Raw genomic sequence first — 26260 nt, forward strand, 5'->3', positions numbered from 1 at the left:
AAATATACTGGGAAGCAGAAACTCTTATGTTCTTTAATTGGCTCAAGTCAGTACCCTTAACTTTACAGCTCTACATTCAGTTGCTGAATTCAAGATGAAAACAAATGTTAACAAAATGCATTGGGTCTTTTTGGTTTTTTTATTTTCTTTCTTCCTTCCTTCCTTCCTCCCTTCCTTTCCTCCTTTTTCTCCCCTTCCTTCTTCTTTTTTTTTGTAGTTGATATATCAAGAGCATTTTGAATTAAGTAAGGATTATCTGTAGGCCTCTCAGGATTCCTAAGATTCTTCCAGCGAGTCCATGAGGTCATATCTATTCTTATAATAATAATACTTTGCTTTTTCACTGTGTTGCCATTTGTACCTCTGATGCCTTAGCATAAATCAAGGCAGTGATGCCAAACTATGACAGTAGTCAATGTATATTCTTCACCACTGTGTTTTTACAGGAAAAAGGCAGTTTCACTTAGGTCTGTCCTTCATGAAGCATTGAAACTTCTACTTTGCTAAACCTTGAATCTTGAGTACAGGTCTTACTAATAATCCATGTGGTGAAATAGGATATACTGAGTTAAATAAAATAAAATAATTAATTTGTTTTACTTTTTTAATGTCCTACCAGAAAATTTAGAAGTATGTCAGTCATTCAAAAATACGGTGTCCCCATTTCAAACAATTGTGCAAGGGCTTTTCTTTTTCAAGTCAGCCACCACACTTTGCTGTGCAGAAGTGCTTTATACGTAATTATTATATTTTATTTAACTCAGTATATCCAAAGTAGTATTATTTCAACATGAAGTCAATATTAAAAATTTATTAATGAACTCTTACATATTTTTCATGCCAACTCTTCAAAATCCAGTATATGTTTTATATAGACATCACATCACAGTTCAGACTAGCCACATTGCAAGCGCTCAGTAGCTCTATGTGACTAGTGGCTAACCTATTGGAAAGTTCAGGTTTCTAGCTTTATAGGTTGGTACTTAACAATTTTTACCACTAGAACTTTGACTGTTCTTTTTTCTTGTGTTGAAGTATAGTTGATATAGAAGATTACATTGGTTTCAATTATACAACACAATGATTCATCAGTTAAACCCATTATTAATTCCTCACCCCAAGTAGTGCGGTTACTATCTGTCAACACAGAAAGATGTTACAGAGCCATTGACTATATTCTCCATGCTGCACTACCATCCCTGTATATTATGATTGGAAGTTTGTGACCCTGTATACCATCCCCAACACCCGCCAGAAGCCCTCGCTCACCTACTCACACCACCCCTCCTCCCCTATGGTGTCTGCCAGAGCTTTGACTATTTTTTATCAAGATCTTGATCTTGTGGAGGTTGTTGGAATTCGTTTCTTTAGGATCTTACATTTACTATTAGCTCATGTTTCACATTTATTTACTGGTTTTACTGTTGTTTTCACATGAGCTATTTCCTATTACCCTAGGACATGGAAAGAATGGTAATTTTTGAAGAGTGTCAGTTAGTGTTTTAAATATCTACATGTGCATGAAACTACACTAGGTACATACAGGCAAGTTAAACATAGAGTTTGCCTTCCAGGTAAGAAGTCATTGGTTCATTGGAGGTAATGGTGGATTCTTTGACTTTGCAGTCCATCTTCATCTTTGTAAATAATTTATATTTCTGTATACTGTTTTTCTGCATGTACAGGAGTTATACTATATAAGCAGGTTTTCAGTCATTCTGTTAACTTTTCTGTAGAATGTACTGACATTTGCTTCTTCTTTCTCCTGTACTATTAGTAAGATATTTAGAAGAACTGAAAGTTTGTAAGGTACTTTGAAAAAGCCTTGGGGGACGATTAATTACTAACTTCGTGTAAAGGTAACGTTAACCATACTTAAAAAATACGGCTTGTAATTTAAAATCTGACACACTCAATCCTTCCATGCAAAAGGTGATTCTTTGTGTACGGAAATATAAATTTGTTTTCTTTGGCTTTATAGGTGAATGATAGACCAGGCAATGACTTGAACATGGAAAAAGTATAAATTCCTTTTCTTTTTGAGTGCACTCATTTTCATTTGTTTGAATGTGTAATGTTAAAAATAAATACATTCCACTAAAAGAGAATCAGGATGTATTAAAAAAATGACTGAGTCTAGTTGTGGGATTAGAAATACACAAAATGAGCCTGGATGGAATGTGCCTTGTTCTCTCAGAAAGCAAGGAAGCTATTGAAAACACAGATATATATCACAAGAACCCAGGAGTTAATAACTAAATAAGTTAAAATCAAGGATGGAAGAATATGAGTTTTAAAAAGCTTAACAACTGTAGTTCTTTGAAACTGCAATGAATTGATAGGAAGAATTTGAATTTTTGTATGTGATACTGTGATATTTTAAAAAATGATTCCTCAAGGTATGCCCAAAAATATTATGTATAAATGATAACAATGTCTAGGATTTGCTTAAAAATAATCCAGAGCAACCATATGGAGTAGGGACTGGGGGAGGGAAGAGTAGGTTGAGGCTATATATCAAATAAGATTGGTCATGGGTCAAAAGTTGTTGGTGACTGTGTGGAGAATATACATCAGGTTCACTCTACTACTCTTTCCTTTTGTTTGACAGTTTTTGTAAGTTAAAAAAAATTATTTTTAGAGACCTTCGTGGAACCAACACTGTAATTTCTTTAGTAATTTGTTTCTGTGATAATAATTATCATGTGGGGACACTTGTCCTTGCATCCAATCACTTTGTAAAATAAGGTCATTTCTTCATATTCGATCCAACAGCTTTAACACCAACATCTGTTGACTCCCTTCTTTTTTCTCTCTTCTCAGCTCTCTCTTTCCAGACGTAGTGAACTGTATGCAGACTGACAACCTGGAGCTAAAGAAGCTCGTGTATCTCTACTTAATGAACTATGCCAAGAGTCAGCCAGATATGGCTATCATGGCTGTTAACAGCTTTGTAAAGGTAACTTCTCCCCAAAGACTCAAGAGCAGTCTCTTCTACCTCAGCCTTTACAGAAGTGTTTCTTGATATAGTGCAAACAAGCAACCTCTGTTCCAAAAGAGGGCCTCCAGAGAAGTAGAGGCAGTGACTGGGAACATTCATATCTTAAGCACGTATATGCCTGCATTTGTCATCCAGTTAAATGGGGAGCCTTGTTAGTTGGGCTTGGTGCATCCTTGGAGATGGAGAAGAAAGCCAGGTGAAACCTGTTGTACCTTCCAAGGCTGACAGAGGTTGGGCTTACCATTGTAAGATCAGTAAACTGGGGCTTTAACTATTTTATCTTTGTAGAAATTATGCTTACAAGTCCAAAGTAGTGGAAAAACTGCAGGAGCTACTACTTTTGCTTCACATAAGGTGTTAAAATGTTTGATAAGGTTTTGTATTATGTGAGTTTTGAAATGTGTTCAAGGAGAGGACATAGTGTAGTATCTTCCTAAATACCCACCTTGGCAGTTTCAATAGTTACCAACCCACAGCTGGGCTTGTTTTAATTTATACTCCTCATAAATACTTTGTTGACCCCTACCCCTCTCCTCCTGGATAATTTTAAAGCAAACCCTGGAAGTTACAAGGATGAAAAATAAGTTCATCCTTACATTTATCATTATCAGAGTAAGATCTGTTTTCCTTCCTTCCTTCCTCCCTTCCCTTCCCTTTCCTTCCCTTCCCTCCCCTCCCCTCCCCTCCCCTCTCCTCCCCTCCCCTCCCCTCCCCTCCCCTCCTCTCCCATTTTGGTATCATTAATGTACAATTACATGACCAACATTATGATTACTAGAGTCCCCCTGTTATCAAGTCCCTTCCACATACGCCATTACAGTCACTGTCCATCGACATGGTAAGATGCTATAGAAGCACTACTTGTCTTCTCTGTGTTATACTGCCTTACCTGTGTACCCCCTCCCACATTATGTGGGCTAATCATAATGCCCCTTTTCCCCCCTTACCCCTCTCTTCCCACCCATCCATCCCAGTCCCTTTCCCTTTGGTAACTGTTAGTCCATTCTTGGATTCTGTGATTCTGCTGCTGTTTTCTTCCTTCAGTTTTTCTTTGTTCTTATACTCCACATATGAGTGAAATCATTTGGTACTTGTCTTTCTCCACCTGGCTTATTTCACTGACCCTAATACCCTCTAGGTCCATCCATGTTGTTGCAAATGGTAGGATTTGTTTTCTTATGGCTGAATAATATTCCATTGTGTATATGTACCACATCTTCTTTATCCATTCCTCTACTGATGGACACTTAGGTTGCTTCTGTTTCTTGGCTATTGTGAATAGTGCTGCAATAAACATAGGGGTGCATCTGTCCTTTTCAAGCTGGGCTTTTGTATTCTTACAGTAAATTCCTAGGAGTGGAATTCCTGCGTCAAATGGTATTTCCATTTTGAGCTCTTTGAGGAACCTCCATATTGCTTTCCATAGTGGTTGAACTAATTTACATTCCCACCAGCAGTATAGGAGGGTTCCCCTTTCTCTACAACCTCGCCAGCATTTGTTGTTTGTCTTTTGCATGGTGGCGATCCTTACTGGTGTGAGGTGATATCTCATTGTGGTTTTAATTTGCATTTCTCTGATGACTAGCAATGTGGAGCATCTTTTCATATGTCTTTTGGCCATCTGCATTTCTTCTTTGTATAACTGTCTATTCAGCTCCTCTGCCCGTTTTTTAATTGGATTGTTTACTTTTTGTTTGTTGAGTTGCATGAGCTCTTTGTATATTTTGGATATCAACCCTTTATCGAATCTGTCATTTATGAATATATTGTCCCATACTGTAGGATGCCTTTTTGTTCTACTGATGGTGTCCTTTGTTGTACAGAGGCTTTTCAGCTTGATATAGTCCCAACTGTTCATTTTTGCTTTCGTTTCCCTTGCCCGGGGAGATATGTTCCTGAAGAAGTTGCTCATGTTTATGTCCAAACGATTTTTGCCTATGTTTTTTTCTAAGAGTGTTATGGTTTCATGACTGACATTCAGGTCTTTGATCCATTTCGAATTTACTTTTGTGTATGGGGTTCGACAGTGATCCAGTTTCGTTTTCTTACATGTAGCTGTCCAGTTTTGACAGCACCATGTGTTGAAGAGACTGTCATTTCCCCACTGTATGTCCATGGCTCCTTTATCGAATATTAATTGACCATATATGTTTGGGTTAATGTTTGGAGTCTCTATTTTGTTCCACTGGTCTGTGTCTCTGTGCTTGTGCCAGTACCAAATTGTCTTGATTACTGTGGCTTTGTAGTAGAACTTGACATTGGGGAGCGAGATCCCCCCCCACTTTATTCTTCCATCTCAGGATTGCTTTGGCTATTTGTGGTGTTTGGCGTTTCTATATGAATATCTGAACTATTCCAGTTCGAATGTTGTTGGTAATTTGATAGGGATTGCATCGAATCTGTGTATTGCTTTGTGTAGGATTGCCATTTTGACGATACTAATTCTTCCTTTCCAAGAGCATGGGATGAGATTCCATTTGTTAGTGTCCTCTTTAATTTCTCTTAAGAGCATCTTACAGTTTTCAGGGTATAGATCTTTCACTTCCTTGGTTAGGTTTATTCCTAGGTATTTTATTCTTTTTGATGGTATTGTGAATGGAATTGTTTTCCTGATTTCTGTATTAGTTCATTGTTAGTGTATAGGAGAGCCACAAATTTCTGTGTATTAATTTTGTATCCTGTAACTTTGTTGAATTCGATATTAGTTCTAGTAGTTTTAGAGTGGAGTCTTTAGGGTTTTTTATGTTTAATATCATGTCATCTGCAAATAGTGACACTCTGATTTCTTAATCAATCTGGATTCCTTGTATTTCTTTGTTTTGTCTAATTGCAGTGGCTAGGACCTCCAGTATTATGTTGAATAACAGTGGGGCGAGTGGACATCCATGTCTTGTTCCCAATCTCAGAGGAAAAGATTTTAACTTCTCGCTGTTTAGTATGATGTTGGCTGTGGGTTTATCATATATTGCCTTTATTATGTTGAGATACTTGCCCTCTATACCCATTTTGTTGAGAGTTTTTGTCATGAATGGATGTTGAATTTGCTGAATGCTTTTTCAGCATCTATGGAGATGATCATGTGGTTTTTGTCCTTCTTTTTGTTTATTTGGTGGATGATGTTGATCGATTTTCAAATCTTGTACCATCCTTGCATCCCTGAGATGTATTCCACTTGATCATGATGGATGATCTTTTTGATGTATTTTTGAATTCGGTTTGCTATTATTTTGTTGAGTATTTTTGCATCTGTGTTCGTCAGGGATATTAGTCTGTAATTTTCTTTTTTTGTGGTGTCTTTGTTTGGTTTGGTATTAGAGTGATGTTGGCCTCGTAGAGTGAGTTTGGGAGTATTCCCTTTTATCCTACTTCTTTGAATGTTTAAAGAGGATGGGTATTAGGTTTTTACTAAATGTTTGATGAAATTCAGCAGTGAAACCGTCTGGACCAGGAGTCAATTTCCTTGCTGATAATTGGTGTATTCAGATTTTCCGTTTTTTCTTTGGTCAGCCTTGGCAGGTTGCATTTTTGTAGAAAGTTGTCCATTTTTTCTAGGTTATCCAGTTTGTTACTATATAATTTTACATAGTATTCTCTCATAATTCTTTGTATTTCTGTGGTGTCGGTAGTGATTTTTCCTTTCTCATTTCTGATTCTGTTTATGTGTATAGACTGTTTTTTTTTTTTCTTTTTTCTTGATATGTCTGTCTACAGGTTTATCTATTTTGTTTATTTTCTTGAAGAATCAGCTCCTGCTTTCATTGATTGTATTGTTTTATTATTCTCATTTTTATTCATTTCTGCTCTAATCTTTATTATGTCCCACCTTCTCCTGACTTTGGACCTCATTTGTTCTTCATTTTCTAGTTTTGTTAATTGTGAGTTTAGACTGTTCATAGGGATTGTTGTTCGTTCCTGAAGTAGGTCTGTATTGCAGTATACTTCCCTCTTAGCGTGGCCTTTGCTGTGTCCCACAGATTTTGCATTGTTGAGGTATCATTGTCATTTATCTCCATATATTGCTTGATCTGTTTTTATTTTGTCACTGATGTATTGATTATTTAGGAGCATGTTGTTAAGCCTTCATGTGTTTGTGGGCTTTTTCATTTTCTTTGTGTAATTTATTTCTAATTTCATACCTTTGTGGTCTGAGATGCTGGTTGGTACAATTTCAATATTTTTAAATTTACTGAGGCTCTTTTTGTGGCCTAGTATATGATCTCTTCTTGAAAATGTTCCATGTGCACTTGAGAAAATTGTACATCCTCTTGCTATTGGATGGAGTGTTCTGTAGATGTCTGTTAGGTCCATCTGTTCTAATGTTGTTCAGTGCCTGTGTCTCTTATTTTCTATCTGGTTGATCTATCCTTTGTTGCTATTGGATGGACTGTTCTCTAGGTGTCTGTTAGGTCCATCTGTTCTAATATGTTGTTCAGTGCCTCTGTGTCGTTACTCATTTTCTGTCTGGTTGATTTGTCCTTTGGAGTGAGTGGAGTGTTGTAGTCTTCTAAAATGAATGCATTGCATTCTATTTCTCCCTTTAATTCTGTTAGTATTCGTTTCACATATGTAGGTGATCCTGTGTTGGGTGCATAGATATTTATAATAGTTATATCCTCTTGTTGGACTGACCCCTTTATCATTATGTATTGTCCTTCTTTGTCTCTTGTGACTTTCTTCATTTTGAAGTCTATTTTGTCTGATACAATTACTGCAACTCCTGCTTTTTTCTCCCTATTAGTTGCATGAATATCTTTTTCCATCCCTTTACTTTCAGTCGCTTGTAGGCAGCATATAGACGTGTCTTGTTTTTTTATCTATTCCGTGACTCTATATCTTTTGATTGGTGCATTTAGACCATTTACATGTAGGGTGATTATCGATAGGTATGTGCTATGTACTTATTGCCATTGCAGGCTTTAGATTTATGGTTACCAAAGGTTCAGTGGTAATTCTCTTACCATCTAACAGTCTGATTTAACTCAGTTCGTATGCTATTAGAAATACAACCTAAAGGTCTTTTTTTTTTTTTTCTTCTCTCCTTTTTCTTCCTCCTCCATTCTTTTTGTATTAAGTATCATATTCTGTACTCTTTGTCTATCCTTTGATTGACTTTGGGGGTGGTTGATTTGATTTTGCATTTGCTTAGTAATTAATTGTTCTACTTTGCTGTTGTTTTATTTCTCCTGGTGATATCTGTTTAGCCTTAGGAATACTTCCATCTATATCAGTCCTTCCAAAATGCACTGTAACGGTGGTTTGTGGGAGGTAAATTCTCTCGGCTTTTGCTTATCTGAAAAATCATTTAATCCGTTCTTCCAAATTAGATGATAACCTTGCTGGATAGAGTATTCTTAGTTTGAGGCCCTTCTGCTTCATTGCATTAAATATATCATGCCACTCCCTTCTGGTCTGTGAGGTTTCTCTTGAGAAATCTGATGATAGCCTGATGGGTTTTCCTTTGTATGTCATATTTTTTCTGTCCGTAGCTGCTTTTAAAAGTCTGTCTTTATCCTTGGTCTTTCTGCCATTTTAATTATTGTATGTCTTGCTGTTGTCCTTTTTGGGTTCCTTGTATTGGGAGATCTGTGCATCTCTGTGGCATGAGAAACTATCTCCTTCCCCATATTGGGCAAGTTTTCAGCAATTACATCCTCAGAGACACGTTCTATCCCTTTATGTCTCTCTTCTTCTTCCTCTGGTACCCCTATAATGCAATAGTTGTTCCATTTGGTTTCATCACACTGTTCTCTCAATATTCTTTCATTCTTAGAGATCCTTTTTTCTCTCTGTGCCTCAGTTTCCTTGTATTCCTCTTTGCTAATTTCTATTCCATTAAACATGTCTTCTGCTGCCTCTAATGTGCTTTTAAATCCCTCAATTGTATGTTTCATTTCAGATACGGAATTTCTTAATGATTGAATCTCTATCTTAAATTTGTTCTGAGTTCTTGTATATTTTTCTGTACCTCCATGAGCATGTTTCTGATTTTTGTTTTGAGCTCTCTTTCAGGAAGATTGGTGATTTCAGTTTCATTTGGCTCTTGTTCTGGGGTTTGTGAGATTTTGGTCTGAACCAGGTTCCTTTGACGTTTCATATTTCTATGTGGTGCCCTCTAGTGCCCAGAAATTCTAGTGTCTGGAGCTGCTCAGCCCCTAGAGTGAGGTTGGGTGTTGTAGTGGAGGAGCTCTGGTGCCTGGGGGCAGGATAGAGCTGTTTCCTGATTCGCAGCTACAGTCGCCTGTCTCCAGTATCAGAGCCAGTGGGCTGAGCACAGAGGTGTAAGTCTCTGTGCTTTGCGTCTCTAGCTGATGTAGGCGTGGCCTCCCTCTGTCTGGCCTGACACCAGCGCAGTGACTGCTGATTTGTGAGCAGGTACCGGCAGGCCAGGAGGAAGGCTCAGTAGGCTGGGTGTCACATAGCTGAGTAGTCAGCCAGGGGGATGGAGTGCCTGAAGCTCCACAAAGTTCCCAACCTGCTAGGCAGAGCGCACCCAGACAACCTTGTCCACCTCTCCCTTCTCCTGTGCAGCAAGCTCTGTGCAAACCTTGCCCCTTCAGCAGCCCTCTCACTGCTAGGAAGCCTCTCAGACCTACTGCCTTTCCTTTGTCCCAGAGCAGCCGGATGTGGATCCCTGTCCTGCTCAAACGGCCCGAATCTCAGTCTCTCAAGCACTCTGCCTGTCCCACCTCCCCAACCCCACCAACCTCCAGAGCACCACACAATGTAGGTTTGTACTTGCAAAGTAGATCTCCAGGGCTGGGTATTCATCAGTTCTAGGCTTCCTCCCGCTCCGTGCTCCATTTCTCTCCCTCCTGCCAGTAAGCTGGGGTCGGGGAAGGACTTGGGTCCCAATGGATCAAGGCTTTTGTACGTTACCCTGTTTCATGAGATCTGCTCTGTTCGTGAGGTTTGTATGCAGTCTGGTGCAGCCTTCTTTTCTGATGCTTTTTTAGGTTTGGTTGTATAAACTATATTTTCATACTATATGTGGTTTTGGGCAGAGTTCTCTGTCTCACCTCTCACGCCGCTGTCTTGAATCTCATCAGATCTCTTTTGAACATAACTACATTACCATTCTCACATCTTTAAAAATTGACCATTAAAAAATTGCTTACTTTACTGAATATTCAGTCATGTTTTTCCTACCATTAGATTTAATTAACATGATAACGATGTTCCAGTTAGTGTATATATATTTTTTTACTTCTTGTTTTTTTTCCTCTGGAATTCAGTCTGCATTAAAAAAAAATCATACGGCATTTCTAAACTTAGCTTCTGTTAAACTGTTTTGAAAAACAACAAGTGTGCTCTCTTCCTTCTCTTGGAATTTTTGTTCTTTTCCTGTGTTTAGCTACATAAAGCAGAATCAGAGATAACATAATATTTCATACTGTCTGTTACCTCATATATGTACTACATCATTGGAAAGAATTTAGTTTACATTTTTTGGAAGTGAGCATGCACACAGGTTTATAATAATTACAGAGACTTTATAAGGTAGGACAATTTAAGGTGTGGTCTTTTTGTGGTATACTTTGGAAGCACTTGCTAGTAAAGGAGAATGTATGTTACTCAGGATTTCAGAGGGCATTCTTAACTCCAGAAACGTAGGTCAGGCCCAAAACCAGTTTCTGTGCTCTCTCCTTTCTTGTCTGTAGGCCCCAGAAATCCAGTCCTCTTTTCTCCCTGCTTGATATTTGCAGACTGGCTGTGGAGTGGGACACGTCTTTCCACTTCCTCATTTTATCCCTGTATCAGAATACCAGACCAAAGGCCTTTACTGTTTTTTGTTGTTGTTGTTAGACTGTTATATTATTAAGGTAATGTTGATATATACTCTTATGAAGATTTCACATGAAAAATATTGTGGTTACTACATTCACTGATATTATCAAGTCCCTTCTGTACCCCATTGAAGTCACTGTCCATGAGTGTAGTAAGATGCCACAGAGTCACTACTTGTCTTCTCTCTGCTGCAGTGTCTTTCCTGTGACTCCCTGCACAGCATGTGTACCGATTATAATACCCCTCAATCCCCTTCTCCCTCTCTCTCCACCCACCCTCCCCCACCCCTTCCCTTTGGTAACCGCTACTCCCTTCTTGGAGTCTTTGAGTCTGCTGCTGTTTTGTTCCCTTATTTTTGCTTTGTTGTTATACTCCACAAATGAGTGAAATCATTTGGTACTTGTCTTTCTCCGCCTGGCTTATTTCACAGAGCATAATACCCCCTAGCTCCATCTGTGTTGTTACAAATGGTCGGATTTGTTTTCTTCTCATGGCCGAATAGTATTCCACTGTATATATGTACCCCATCTTCCTTATCCATCCATCTACTGATGGACACTTAGGTTGCTTCCATATCTTGGCTATTGTAACTAGTAGGGGTGCATATAACTTTTTGAATCTGAGATCTTGCTTTCTTTGGGTAAATTCCTTGTTCAAATGCTATTTCTATTTATAGTTTTTTGAGGAACCTCCATACTGCTTTCCACAATGGTTGAACTAATTTACATTCCCACTAGCAGTGAAGTAGGGTTCCCCTTTCTCCACACCCTCACCAGCATTTGTTGTGCTTAGTCTTTGCGATGTTGGCATCCTAACTGGTGTGAGGTGATATCTCATTGTGGTTTTAGTTTACATTTCCCTGATAATTAGTGATGTGGAGAATCTTCTCATGTTCCTGCTGGCCATCTGAATTTCTTTGGAGGAGTGTATGATCGTCCTCCCATTTTTTAATAGGGTTATTTGCTCTTTGTGTGTTGAAGCAGGTGTTTGAGTTCTTTATATATTTTGGATGCTAATCCTTTGTCAGAGATGTCGTTTACAAATATATTCTCCTGTACTGTAGTATGCCTTTTTGTTCTACTGATGGTGTTCTTTACTGTACAGAAACTTTTTAGTTTGATGTAGTCCCAGTTTTTCATTTTTGCTATTGTTTCCCTTGCCCAAGCAGATGTGTTCAGGAAAAAGTTGCTCATGCTTACATTCAAGAGATTTTTCCATTTTCTAAGAGTTTTATGGTTTCATGACTTACATTCAGGTCTTTGATCCATTTCAAGTTTACTTTTGTGTGTGGAGTTAGAAGATAATCCAGTTTCATTCTCTTACATGTAGGTGTCCAGTTTTGCCAACACCAGTTGTGGAAGAGGCTGTCATTTTGCCATTGTATATCCGTGGCTTCTTTACCATATATTAATTGAGCATATATGCTTGGGTTTATGTCTGGGCTCTCTATTCTGTTACCCTGGTCTGTGGGTCTGTTTTTAAGCCAGTACCAAATTGTCTTGATTACTGTGCCTTTGTAGTAGAGCTTGGTGTCAGGGAGTGTGATCCCCCCAGCTTTGTTCTTTCTTCTCAGGATTACTTTGGCTATTTGGGGTCTTTTGTGGTTCCATATGAATTTTAGAAGTATTTGCTCTCATTCGTTGAAGAATGCTGTTGGTATTTTGATAGGGATTGCATTGAGTCTGTAGGTTGCTTTAGTCAGGATGGCGAAGCCTTTTCTGTTTCTAGGACAGGTCCACTAATGGCCGTGGGATGGTAACACCAGATTGTTAGGCTTCTGTCTAATGCAGGAATTAATACTACTGGTTGTTTTCTTCATTGTGTATATAAGGCTGTTAAATGAATTCCTAACATAAACTCTTGTTTGTACTTGAAGTGAGTATGAAGATTTATACTTAGAAAGAGGGTATAGCATGAGAGATTGAGTTCTGGTGTAGAATGTAACTGGATGCTTACATTAATGAAATACTATTTTGTGGCTTATATAAACTAGACTGTTGACTTTAGTCCCTGTGTACGCATGTAGTTGTCAATGATTGTTTTTTGTAGGACTGTGAAGATCCCAATCCTCTGATTCGGGCCTTGGCAGTTAGAACCATGGGGTGTATCCGTGTGGACAAGATTACAGAATATCTCTGTGAGCCCCTTCGGAAGTGCTTGAAGGATGAAGATCCCTATGTTCGGAAAACAGCAGCAGTCTGCGTGGCAAAACTCTATGATATCAATGCCCAAATGGTGGAAGATCAGGGATTTCTGGATTCTCTGCGGGATCTCATAGCAGATTCAAATCCTATGGTAATAAGATGCTGCTTTTTTTTATAAGAGCAGTGTTTAAAATGGGTCCCTTTAAAAAAGCATGTTTAAAACAAATCTTATCTTTGGGACATTAAACCATAGGTTAGCTATGGAAAGCATGACTTCTGTGTCTACCATAGTTTGTCTCTCTCACACCCTAGGTATTTCTGAGGTGAAAACCAAGTACGAAAGTACAGGGATCTTAAAGCAAACCTCTGCATCATCCCTACCCCTGTATTTGTTAAAAAACAAACATATTCTTCATCATTTTTTTAAGGAGGTTTCACCTTAACTTTATATCAATTTTTTAAAAGATTACTTCTTCAGATAGATGTTTGTGGTATTTTCTGGTAGTGTGGGAATAGAAACCTAATAAAAGGTACCATTACTGGCTAATGACTATAATGAATTCTTCTGCAGGAGAATTGTAGGACGAGATTATTTTTAGCCAACTTAATTATGTTCAGATGTTTGGCGGCTAGAACATATTTCTCTTACTGACATTTTAAACTTTTCCTGTACAATGAATGGGCATGAGTCCTAAGTGGTACTTTGACTCTCTTAGTGACGGAAGCTCATTTGAAACTAGTGATTGGTCCCAAAGTATCATTTACCAAGAAGATGGAGGACTATAGCTACGTTCTCTCCCCATTTTTCCTAATGAATTATTTACTTGGAGGTGAATTACATTAAGAGTTAATCAGTGGGTAACCTCTGAATACATTTTTTTGGTTGAACTTTTTGAAATAGATGGACATGTCTGCTTTGACCTCTCCTTTGGTTTGTCTTACTCTTTGGATAGCCATGGATTCTGTTTTATAATGTCCTTCAACTTTTAGTACCGAAGTCTAAGGATGACGCAAGCCACATTTTTTTAAAGGTACTGAGATACTAGCTATCATCAGGAATCTTTTAGCCGCCTCCTGGGCATAGAAGTGGGTGTGTGTTTGTATGTGTTTAAACCATGACTTCTGACAGGGTTGCCACCAGTGTTCGAGGATTCAACCCTGCCTTTTCCCCCTCAAGCAGCACTGTATGACACCTTTTTAAAAAATTCATAGATTTATAAGGCAGTAATATCTGTTTTTTAGAATATTGAGCTGGCACCCACTTGTGCTTTTGGTGTTGCTTTTGATTCAGTGTGTTATTCTGAGCAACTGTCTTTGAAATTTTCTGCCTACGGACAAATGTGAAAATGTTTTGCCTGCACACTCCAAGTTTTGGGCATCCAGATGAGCAGGATATCACATACCCTGTGGAAACTTGTTGAACATTCAGTGGGGTTAAGAATGTGGAGTGGGATGAGGTAGAAATGCGTTGTATCTCGTACAGGCAATTCCATTTGGGAGAGAAAAAGGCGTTTTTACACTGACGTAAGTTCTTCAAAGCAGGACCTATAAAGTCAGATGGTCAGGGATACGGACTAACAGAGTTTAGTAAAGGCTTTTTTTTTCTGGTACCTAAGAAGCACTTAAAGATCTTTATTCAGGTGAATTGAGAGGTTGAGATTATCTGGAACAAGCCTAAGTTGTCTGATTTATTCAAAGTTTTCATTGTAGAGGATGGGCTGTTTTTTACATAGTCCATAGTACTGATGGGAATTTTCAAACATACTCAAAAGTAGAGTGACTAAATGAATAAACTAAATATAAAATGAATCCATGAACCCATTTACTATCACCACAATCAGTAATTATCAGTACATGCCAGTCATGGGTCACTATTTACTATAACATAGTAACTATAGTCCTTTTTAATAATTCTCAACCTGGTTTTACTACAAATCAGCAAATGATTTGGGGAAATTTTACAAAGTATCTTTGAGAAAACTTCTGGAGGGAATTTAAGGTCACTTGGTAGATTTTTTAGGAACTGTTTCAGGAATGCCTTTTGTTTTATTGTATCTTTATTGCATATTTTCTTAGAGCAGGTGTCAGCATTTGGTCCTAAACTGTTGGACCTACTTCCCCCTAAACAGAGTATCTTTCTGGTTCTTGTCAGATTTCTCAGTAGCAGATCTTTCCCTGATACTGTTCAGCCTATTGCAACCAGGGTGCCCAGGGTGCAAAATTCAAGGAAGCATTTGCTCTCAGGTGCCGACTCTGAACTTATGTAAGCCTGAGAGTGGGGTGGCTCTTTACAGTATGTGCCGGAGTGGCTTGCCTTACTCTTCTCCTGGCTTTGTTTTACAGACTCATTTTTAAATCATGTTTTGAGTTCTTCATTCTTGTTGTTTTAGTGAAGGACTTGAAAGGCTTGGACTAATAGGTAGCCAACACACATACACACATGCCTACTTTTGATCTTGAATCCATACTTTTCCATCTCAACTGTATGTCCTGCTTTTTGCCAGATAGTATTAAAACTATCATTAGACCACAGATCTTCCTTTAGGAGTTCGATCAAATGGTGTTGATGGGAAACAGGTAAGTGTGTGAGTGTTAAGCACCTTCCAAGATGTAATGGTGGAATGTAAGGTGTAGTAGCTCAAACATACGAAAATCTCCTAAGGCTTATGCTGACCCTCTGTCATTAGGAAACAGGAAATTTAAATTTAAGTGTATTCTGTGCCAGGCACAGTGATGAGTGCTTTTACTTACAGTGTTTTACTTAGTTGTCATATCTTCCCAGTGATGTGGAGGTTATGTACTACATCTAGATATGTATACTCAGAGAGGCTAAGGAATTATCCCAGAGTCATATAGCTAGTGGTAATGTAACCGGGTTCTATTCCAGTTCTTAGTCCCAGTACCCATTATTGGTCCTCACCTTAATGGATGTATGTCTACAACAGCATTTTCTCAAAACAGTTAAAAATTTGAACATGAAGGCCTTTAATTATTTTTAAACTGTTTTAATATGTAAATCCTCTCAGTCCTCTTGTTCTGATAATGGGTATGAGTTCTACTTTACTGCTCTTGAGGGGTAGTTTGGGTCTACTTTTTTGGAAGTTGCTCCACACAGTGGCAGCCCTATTACCAGCAAGTAGTAAAATCACTTGCAAAAAAAAAACAACACTTCTAGGGGGTTCTGCCTTTGTAGTTCCCTTGTAGCTCACTTCAGAAAGATATCCTAGATGTGAAGGCCCCCGACCATCAGCAGATGTGACCTTGACGTCTGAGAGTGAACTGTTGGTCAAGGTCTGGCTACTCTTGGGGTTCTGTGGACCTCCAGGCTTGTTCCTGGATGGTGTAGCTTGCTACAAGTAAAGAACTATTTTATGTTCATTCCCTGTCTTTTTTGGTCTTCATTTTCCTGCAGTTGTTTTACCTTTATACTTGAGTTAAAGCTGACTTACAGTGAAATACGGATTGAAAGAGAACAGACTTCAAAGTAAAAAAGTCTCACTGTTAAGTTGTAGTGTAACCTCCCTGAGTCTGTTTCCTCTTCTGTAGAGTGAGGGGTGCTGTGTCAGAGAGTTGTTGGGAGTATTAATTGAGCTTTTGCATAAAAGTACCTTGCTTGTGGGAGCTAATGAGATGACGGCTGCAGCTTCTGTAATTATTAAATAGATATTAGGCAAAAGTTAACATTATTGCTAAAATATTTAATGATTCAGATGATTCCTGTGGTATTTGTGTAGTGGATCCTTTTCTGAGGGAATTAGAGCTAAACTTGTTTTCAGGTGCAGATTTTATTAATCCATTATTTTGCAAGTAAACCTGTATTCAGAATGAGGAAACACTGTGGAGTGACAGGAAAACAGCTCCCAGGATTTCTTCACAAATGTCACTTTGCACTTTTCAATGATAGACTGTTCTCTGACGTTTTTGCCCACACTTTAGGATTTTCCCTCCTTAATACGGTGTTTCTTTTCTTTCTCAGAGGTGTTTTGAGGTATTCCAACTTCAGTTACCATATGTTTAAATCTGCCACTTGAGACTCTCTTGACAGCCCCACAACATGGGCTTTGCTTGTTAGTGAGCCCAGTTTTAAGTCCCTTTGGCTTAGGGACTTAGCCCCCTTTGGTCTCCATCTTCTAAGCCTTCTCGGTTCAGATTCCATCACTCTGAGAGCTGCCCATGGGAATACCCCTCTTCCACAGCTCTGTCTTCTCTGCAAAAGCACAAACTGCTGAATTAGTTAAAAAAAAATAATTTGTTGAAGGCTCTTGTGCAGAAGCAGCATGCTCTCAGAAAAGCCTCCCCTTGGCCCATTATAGCCTTTAGCAAAGGTTCTAGTTAAACTGTCAGCTTCTTTTAATTTGAACTTATTCTGGACAGCTGTTTATGAGAAATACTTTTCTTCCCAGAAATACTGTATTTTAACCATGCGCTAGCCAGCATGTAGAAGCAGCAGGGTATTGTGGCAGAGGTTCTTAGCTGGAGGTGATTTTGATCCCCAGGGAACGTTTGGCAATGTCTGGAAACACTCAGTTGTCATAGCTGATGAAAGGGGTGCTGCTGGCATCTAGTAGGTAGAGTCTAGGGGTACCTTAAACATTCTGCAGTGCACAGGGCAGCCTTACAACACAGAGTTGTTTGTCCTGAAGTGTCAGTGGTGCTGCTAAGGTTGTGAACAGTGGAGTTGTGGAAATAGCACATAGCCTTTAGGGCAAGAGTGCCTGCTGTTTTGAGTCCTGACTTGACTTCTTACTAGTTATTTTAAATGAGCCGCAGTATCCTCATGTGTGAAACAGAGGTAAAATGCCTATTTTACTGGATTATTTTGGACACGAAGGACTTTATTTATAATGCTTGGTATACAGTAAATGCTTAATAAACCGCAGCTATTCTTGAGGAACAGACCTACCATCATGCAGGCTTTGATTTTTGTAATTTTATTTAGGACTTAGGAGGTTTACTTTATTGTGGCTTGTTGTCAGTGTGAGATTATAATAAATCCTGGAAAACTCAGGTCTCTCTAGGTCACTTTGTAAATTCCAGAAGGATTTTTGTCAGAAATATTTGGTGTCCATGTGGGCCATGTTAAATTGTCTATTAAAGATAGGCCTAGAACAAAGAGAAAACCTTAATAACCTCACTTGATTTAGTAGTTTGACTTCTTTTATTCCCAAATATATATGAGTAGGATAGTTATAAAATTAAAATATTATACCCAAGTGATACTAGAAATGCCTAATGCTCATCATGCCAAATGTCCATAAAGAAGTCCCAGAGCTGGTAGAATTTTCGTCATGCATGAGAGTGTCAGTGTGTGGTCGGCAATTGACAGGAGTAATGTAGGAGGTAGTACGTTCAGTCTGTGTCTGGATCCCCTAAGTGAGTAATGTTATATTTCGTACTAAAAGAGGAGCCACTGTTAATTTCTGCAGGATTGGAGTTGTTGTGTAAGTGGAATCCTTGGAGGCTACTTTGATTTAAGTCCAATTACCAGCTCTTGAATTTCCCACTGGTTCATCTGAGTGCTTTTCGGTCTCTACTTAGAGAGGAAGCAAGTCATTTCTATTTTCCTTTATACTAAAACTTATAGAAATCTTTTTCTGTGTATTCTCATTTTTTAAAAAACATCAGTTTATTTATATTATTACGAACTTAGGTGTTTTTTTTTTGTCTTAGCTCATTTGGGGGAGAATAAGTTTAGATTTATAGAAAAGTTGCAAAGACAGTACAGCAGGTTCCCGTAGGCCTTTCATTCAATTTCACTTACTGTTAACTGTTACCATCTTACGTGATCATGTCACATTTATCAAAACTAAGAAATTAACATTGGTACATTACTATTAAGTAATGTATAGGCTATTTGAATTTTACCTGTTTCAACACAAATGTCTTTTTCTATTCTAGGATTCAATCCAGGATACCAAAATGTATTTAATCACTTCTTTTTATAAACAGTTGACTCTATATGAAAGTATCTCAAAAACAGAAAAGTGCTTTGTAACTGAAATTTTTTAACCACTCCATAGTGGTTAAAATTTAGGCTCTGGAACCAAACAGACTAGGATTTGTATCCTGGTTTTGCCGGATGTTAGCTGTGTGGTCTTTCTAAACTTCTCAGTATCCTCATTTCCAAATTGGGAATTGTAAACAATGCTTCTATTATGCAATTGTTGTGAGCATTCAAGGATATTAAGTTTGCAGAGAACTTAATACTGGACCTCATATAGAGGTAATCTGATAAGCCCTTAATAAAAATAACAAACATTTATAATCTATATTGTACAGTGAGCATGGTGCTAGATGTTAATGAGTTTAGAAGGGTTAATCTTTCAATGGCAAGTGGATATTTTTACAGATAACCTAATTCTTTTGTGTATGTTATTTAAGGCCAGACATAGTTTTTTTAGGGTAACACTGAGGGCAGCTTGCCCATAAATGAAGTTACATCTCTTTACAATATTACTGCGTCATTCTCAATTACTTTTAAAAAGTAAGTGTTCAAGGATGTACCTTTAAGGCAGTTTTCATCACAACTTCCTGAAAACTAGGTCTGTTGTACACATTAATTCAGTAATGTACCAAAGATCATGGCTTATCATTTCTTAGTGTCCCCTTTTAGATAATTTCAAGGCTCTAAATTGGAGAAGGATTATTTTACTGTCGAAAGGATGATTGTAAGCGTTAGGAAAATAACTTGTGTTGTTTTGTACATGTTGCAGCATTCTTTAGTGTGATTTTAGGGTCAGTGAGTCAAGTAACTCCTTGATTCTTAAGAGTGCCTTTTGTCCATTTGTAGGTACTTATTTGTAGTGTTTTGGCTTTGAGAATATTTCTGTTTTTTTCTTACCACATCTTAAACCATGTAAGTAGTGAATTTTTTTGAGTCTACTTTGAAAATCGCTTCTTGTTACCATGTATTCAAAGTTTCTTGCCATAATGAGATCAGCTAAGTAGATGTTGAGTCAACTTCCTAATTCCAGGGAAGAAGATGGGAAAAAAAATCCAACAGTGTAGAATGTATTATAGTTGATATGTTACCTGTTAGCATTCTGGACAGTGTCTTAGATTAAAGCCTGAGCTGTAAGTGTTACTTGTTTGAGGGGGAGAGTTAACTGGTACTGCATTGTCTCTGTGTCCTTAAGGAGAGGACAATGACTGAAACATTCTTAGACCAAATATATGTTAAAGCCCCATGCTTTAACATGTCCTTTGAGGCAAACTCCATGAAGGAGAAAGTGAGATCGCAAACTGTTGCTGATTTTTAGAAGGATAAAAAATATGTAAACCACCTATTTATTTAATCATAATAGTTCTGGTCAGTTATTCTACAGCTTTCAGCGTATTCAGGTCTTCAGGGGCACCCAGCCGAAAGAGTTGCAAATTGAACTGGAAAGCTGATTGTGTGACCTTGAAGGTCATTGCTTAGAATTGAAAATTCTCTAAAAAGTAATTTAGTTAATAGGAGGAAGGCACTGTTTTGGAAAGTGCTATCTTGGGTTCTGAAGCTGTGAAAATAAGTGGAAGGAGTGCAGGATGAAAACCATTGAAAGGAACAGGCAAGTGTGTGAGAGATTTCTCATAAAGGAGCTTCTGTCTCTGATACTCCACTTCCACTGTGTACCTGGATTTCCTCTGGGGTTCTTTTTTACAGGATCACTTTTATTCTAACCATACCCCTGCTGCTCCAGCTTGCTCCTTTAAAAAAAGAAAAGTCAAATTCATGTCCTGCATCTAAGGTAGGGGTAGCTATAAATAAGATTTTGTAACTGGAGAGTAAATCTTGCCTCTTTCAAATGCTGCCAGGATATGATTATCTCTGAAATATATGAAGTAGAAGAATACATTTTCCTCTCCATGTAAATCTGCATGTCACCTTTGCCTGGAATAATATTTTGATATATCTCCCCCAACTTTTATTTTTCTTTCCCTTCCCCCCCATTGCAGGTCACAGCTCTTGGAACTTGCTTAGAGTGATTAGTACTCTGTCTCTAGAGTACTAGTTAGACTGTGGTATCAGATATAGGCCTAGAGTTCATATTTAAGCACTACCCCTTTCTGGCTATATTGAGTAAGCAAGTCACAGAATTTCTCTAACCCCATTTATAAATTAATTTTTAAAACCTGTTTTCTTTATCTGTAATAAGTGGATTTTGATAGCAGCTACATCAGAGTTGCTGTGAGCATGAATGGTGCACAGTAAGTCTTCAATAAACTTTAGCTATCATTGTCTTTTTGTACAACTCATTCTATTAAGTATAGGTCAGAATGCAAATTGCTTACTTTAAAGGACATTCAGCAGGCTCCAAGGGTTCATAGAAGTACTAAATTGAAGAGAAGTCTAGTTAAGGCAGAGAAAGATTTGTCTAGTTTTGAGTGTGATTTTATATGTATCTTCTGGCAAGATGAAATATAAAATATTATTTTTACTCTATGGATGTGTTCTTTTGTAGCCTAGATGCCAACTTTTTATAAATCGACCAATGTACTGAAGAAACTCACTTAAGAAAACCTATTTGAAAATCCATTTTTAAAGCAAAACTTGCTTTAGAAACCCTTTCTTTCTTGGGAAGTCTAGTTTTTCACTGTTGTCTTCATGTTCTTTTAGTATTTCCTAAGAAAAATGGCAATTTTCTAGGGGGAAAAATACTAACATGTGTTAGTTACAGTTCAAATTCAGAGTGATGGTTCAAGTAAAAGAGAGAACTTTGTTTTAATATATGGTATCAAGGCAGTTACTGCAAGGGTTTGATTTGTTCTTTGTGATACTGATTTATTTTTTGGAGGCTTTCTAGGAAGAGGAAGTAAATCTTAAGTTTCAATTTTAATTTTAAAGTTTATTTTTTTAAATTGGCAATATAAAAAGAAAATCAACAATATAGGTACTAGGATATAGTACAAAAATCTGGAGAAACAGAGTATAAACATTGACAATTGAATCATCCTGTATACCCTAGTTAGCCATCCAGTTGCTGTCTTGAAGTCAGTTTCTTTCTTTTTCTACTTAAAATTCAGTGTAACTGGCTTATTTTAAGTTTCCAGGAAAGACTGAGAGAAACATGGCTTATTGACCAGGAGAACTCTAAGCAGTCTCTTATGAGCCTGCTTTGGTACATTTCTGAAAATGTAACAGCCTGAATGTGAAGATGTGGAGATGAAAGGGAGAAGGTAGAGCTTTGTTATTGGGGGGGGGGGTACATCTTTCTGGTAGATCATTGGCTCAGTGACCATTTGGCAGTGATCTCCTTTTCTCAGTGAAGGCTTTTCTAAACATGATCTTGTAATCTGGTTTCTCTGGATCTTTTCATTAGACTTACATTTCCCTATTCCCTTTCTTGTTTTAATGTGATAATAAGCAGAAATCGCCTGTTTTACCACCAGAACATATGCTTTATTAGCTGCATTATATACTTGGTTTAATTTCCAGTTGCCTGTGATACTAACAGAGGGATTCTAATGCTTCATTCCTTTCAGCCACTGCTTTTTTTAATTACCCCAATTTTCACTTTTTCTTCTATGTCTCCTATTAATAGACCTTATGTTTAACTTAAAAAAAAAACACCATTAAAGGTTTTGGCTGGCAGCAATAGTAAATGTGGTAGGATGTTTTATTTTGGACAACTGGTTACCAAGACTGGGCATATGTTGGCAGCAATAGATGAAAACAATATTTGGTCTTCCTGTATGACATTTTGATCCTTTATCCTGTAATTGAATCTATCAAGTGTATCATGCATGGGAAATAAAATAACCTTTTTCCTGCGTGTAAAGCACTGAAATGATGGAGGGGATTATTCTTTCACTCTTTATGCCTTTAGTTTTCACTAAATGCCATCTTGATGGCGGAGTCAGCAAATAAAAATTAAGTCAGAAAACAACTTCATATATGCTACCATGTCATAGGTGGACTAGTTGTTTCTTCCCAATTTGTCTTAATAACAAAAATACTGTATCCATAACCATATTTACCACAAGTCGTTGATTTCTCATCTTGCAATTTTTGTTGTGATCATAAAATTATAGCTAAAGATGATTCTATTTGTGGCATTATCATTCACACAATAATGGATATTGCTATAAATGTATTATTCAGCTAAAAAGTCATATTCTCTCGACACTTACTTTCTAGGTAAAAACATGCTAGAATAAACCGCCGGCTACCTAGATAATACGGGTATTCAAATAGTTAAATTGTGGCCAATATCTTTCTTTTCTTTCCAGCAAAAGGATAATCACACAACTCTTAGTTTCTCAAGCTTTTTACAAGGGACTTTAGCAAGAACTACAATGAGCTGACATTTTTGAGAATTTTTTTTTTTTGAGAAGATGGGTTTTTATTTCTTCTTTAAAAAATAAATAAATACAATGAATACACTGGCAGAGAGTGTCTTTGATATATGTAAGTAATTACTGAAGCTGCTCTCTCCCCTCATGTCTCATTTGTACTTAAGAATATTTATATTTAGCCTTACCTTGCTATTTTTAGTAACAACTGGGAGCCTCACAGCAAACATGGTTTTAAATTGACTTGTACAGGACCGTTGTGTAGTTTTTCTGTTGTTTTATTTTTAGGTGTTGTTGGAGTTTTTAAGTTAAACATTGATTGGTTGTAGATTTGTCAGTTATATTAAAAACCTATAATTTTGGGAAAACTTAAAATTTGTTTTCATTTCATTTTGTTTATTTTGCAGCTTATGTGGATTCCTAGATCTGTAAGTCAGGATACAAGTATAGTTTTTAAATTTGGTAGCAATTTTTCATTTATTGTACTTCCTGAAAGGAGGATACAGTTGAGATACCATAATCACTGATTCTAAGATGCCAGTGATTGTAAGATGCATTGATATTTTCTGTGGTACCTGGAAAGAAAAATACTTCCTATTAAACTTACATGCTATTGATTACAAAAGGCATCCCAGTTTGAGGTGTGAATGTAAAAAATTTCAACTTACCCTTAATTAATTATGCTGTTATTATCACCTTAAATTTGCACAAGGCTTTGTAGATGCGCTTATACATATGTCATCTGATTTTATCTTCAAACTAAAATCGATGTTTGGATTAAATTATTCCCAGTTTTCAGATGAGGAAACTGAATTTCACAGAGATTGAAGGTTTGTGGCAATCCTGCATCAAGCAAGTCTTTCAGCACCATTTGTCCAACACCATTTGCTCACTTTATGTCTCTGTTGTCATGTTTGGCAATTCTTGCAATATTTCAAACTTTTTCATTATTATTATATTTGTTATGGTGATCTGTGACAAACTTGCCAAAAGCTTAGATGTGGTTAGAATATTTTTTAACAATAAAGTATTTTTTAATTAAGACATACACATTTTTTTAATGCTATGCTACACTTAATAAACTGCAGTATATGTAACATAACTTTTATATGCACTGAGAAACCAAAAAATTCATTCGACTCAGTTTATTTCAGTGTTCACCTTGGTGCAGTCACTGAGCTAAGGTGTGCTTGTATGTTTTGAAAGCAGTTTTATCTGTTTATGCTGCCTGTGGAAATGTTCAGGAATAGTAATGACTTGATATCTATAAAGTGAGTTAGAGAAGGTTAAGTATTTGTCTGTAGATGTACTGTTTTTGGTAAATCAAAGTCTTACCTGCTTCTTTCCCAGGTGGTGGCTAATGCTGTAGCAGCATTATCTGAAATCAGTGAATCTCACCCAAATAGCAACTTACTTGATCTGAACCCACAGAACATTAATAAGCTGCTGACAGCCCTGAATGAGTGCACCGAATGGGGCCAGATTTTCATCCTGGACTGCCTGTCTAATTACAACCCTAAAGATGACCGGGAGGCTCAGAGGTCAGTCTGTTTGCCTGCATGGTGTCTGGGAGTCTTGTCTGATTGAACAAGTTCTAGTGTCTGTATGAGAATAAGGGTCTGTTATGTTGAGGAAGATCAGTGGCTTATGGGATAGATACTGCTGTCCTCGTGGTACTTTCTCATTCAATTTAGGAACATTTTAGGTGGTGGAGTAAACCATGAAAAAATAGCTTTTCTTAAGCAGTGTGTGTTTTTCATTTCTTATGTGAGCAGTACAGTTGATTTCTCCTAAAATCTGCCTCATCGTGGTCTCACATCTCCATACAGCGGTTCCTGGCCATTTGACAAACAACGGTTTCTGAGTGTCTCATTGTAGTGACAAACTTTCACTCTGTCAGGTACATAGTAAGTGGCTTGATAGGAATTAATTGATCTGAGCTATACCTGTAATTTAGTACTAGGTAAAGTGTGTTTGCACCACACACACAAAAAATTTCTATATTTAAAGTATTACAATAGATACAGAAATCAAAGCACTCTGAATTTAGAGAAGATTTTTAAAGGTACACCTGGATTGTTCTCAGCCCTTTGCTCCTTTCATGTTACAAATTTTCTCTATCAGAAATGAACTCCTACTAAATTTCATATACACATACTCACATTTTAGTTTACAGAGTTGGAATCTTCACCAATTTTTATGAGCATTTTATGTATATAGGCATTGTAGTAGGCAAAGTACTTCTGAAGAAATATTGGCTTTGTATTAAAGCTGACATATTTTAATTATGGTAGATAAGAACCTTCCTTGCCTGGCTGAAGCTCAAGCTACTATAACGTAAGTGCTCTTCACTTGTCTGGGAAATTGTTCCCTCTGGACTTCACTAAAGTTTACCTTGATAGATCCTTTCACTCATTGAAAGTACAAGTATCTTCTGGAAAGAACTTTACGATGATAAAATTTTATTTTCTGTTGGTCATTGACATCTCACACTTAATTACTCAGCAAATATTTTTTGAGTCCATGCTCTTCTAGGCCCTGAGGATATAGAAGTGGATGGGCAGAAATTGTAGCCCTCCTGGAACACTTATTCTGAGGGATGGGGACAGAAGTACATATTATATGTATATATAGTAGAATACGTAATATGTCAGATGATGATAAGTGCTAAGAAGAAAGGTAAAGCAGGGAAAGATCTAAGCGATACTGGCCACTTGGGACTAGTCAGGGAAGGCCTTCCTGAGCAGGTGGCATTTGTATAAAGACCTGAAGGAGGTCAAGGAATTTAGTCAAGTAGATCTAGGAGGAAAGGAGAGAAACAGTTTATCTTGTATCCTTAACTGAATATAGGTAACTAGCTGCTCATGTTGCATAAGAGCTATAAAAGATTAATTTCTGAAGAACGCTCGAAAGATAACTCAGTATTCAAGATTTTGTAAGGCATGTAAGTGTACGTGGCAGGAGCTAAGACAAGGAGAAAAGGTTGAGAGAATATTTCAGTGCTTCTGTTAAAAAAACAAACAAAAACCCTTTGAAAGATTCTCTTATTCTGAAG

General features: G+C 37.4%; 1 protein-coding gene across 1 annotated transcript in view; it reads left to right on the forward strand.

Moving 5' to 3' along the window:
- Window positions 1–26260, forward strand: part of LOC130683490 (AP-2 complex subunit beta-like) — a 57302-nt gene that overhangs the window by 10969 nt on the left and 20073 nt on the right. Inside the window, 3 exon segments of the mRNA XM_057501189.1 lie at window positions 2824–2959; window positions 12836–13081; window positions 24556–24746. Coding sequence (XP_057357172.1) covers window positions 2824–2959; window positions 12836–13081; window positions 24556–24746 — 573 coding nt within the window.

The sequence above is a fragment of the Manis pentadactyla genome, chromosome 4, assembly GCF_030020395.1.
Source record: "Manis pentadactyla isolate mManPen7 chromosome 4, mManPen7.hap1, whole genome shotgun sequence".
In the NCBI taxonomy this organism is placed as follows: Eukaryota; Metazoa; Chordata; class Mammalia; order Pholidota; family Manidae; genus Manis; species Manis pentadactyla.